This window comes from Penaeus monodon, chromosome 22 (genome assembly GCF_015228065.2).
Source record: "Penaeus monodon isolate SGIC_2016 chromosome 22, NSTDA_Pmon_1, whole genome shotgun sequence".
Lineage (NCBI taxonomy): Eukaryota > Metazoa > Arthropoda > Malacostraca > Decapoda > Penaeidae > Penaeus > Penaeus monodon.
Genome location: NC_051407.1, coordinates 7,762,738 through 7,762,966, shown reverse-complemented (window position 1 = coordinate 7,762,966; position 229 = coordinate 7,762,738). Strand labels below are relative to the sequence as shown.

The 229-nt window shown below is 36.2% G+C and overlaps 1 protein-coding gene across 1 annotated transcript in view; it reads right to left on the bottom strand.

The window, feature by feature from the left end:
• The window catches only part of LOC119587536 (pupal cuticle protein 36-like), a 1,775-nt gene extending 1,730 nt beyond the window's left edge, over positions 1 to 45 (bottom strand). The window contains exon 1 of the mRNA XM_037936259.1: positions 33 to 45. Within this exon, the coding sequence (XP_037792187.1) occupies positions 33 to 44 (12 nt within the window). The 5' untranslated portion in view covers position 45. The remainder of the gene's footprint in view (positions 1 to 32) is intronic.
• Positions 46 to 229: the final 184 nt, after the last annotated feature.

Sequence of the window (229 nt, the reverse complement as noted above, 5' to 3'; positions counted from 1 at the left end):
AAACACTTTCAACCCAAAAAGAGAACACGTACGATGGATTTCATGGTGAATGGGTCTGTGTTAGCGTGAGGTATTGAACTCCTTTTATATCGGAACTTTTCCCCTGTAACCTTCATTTCAACCTGTTCTAACCTAACATAGTCATCTTCTGAGTCTAAAGTGTATGAATGTCAAGAGATATGTTAATTTAGTTCGTCTAAACTTAGATTGCAGATGAATACATTTTGGT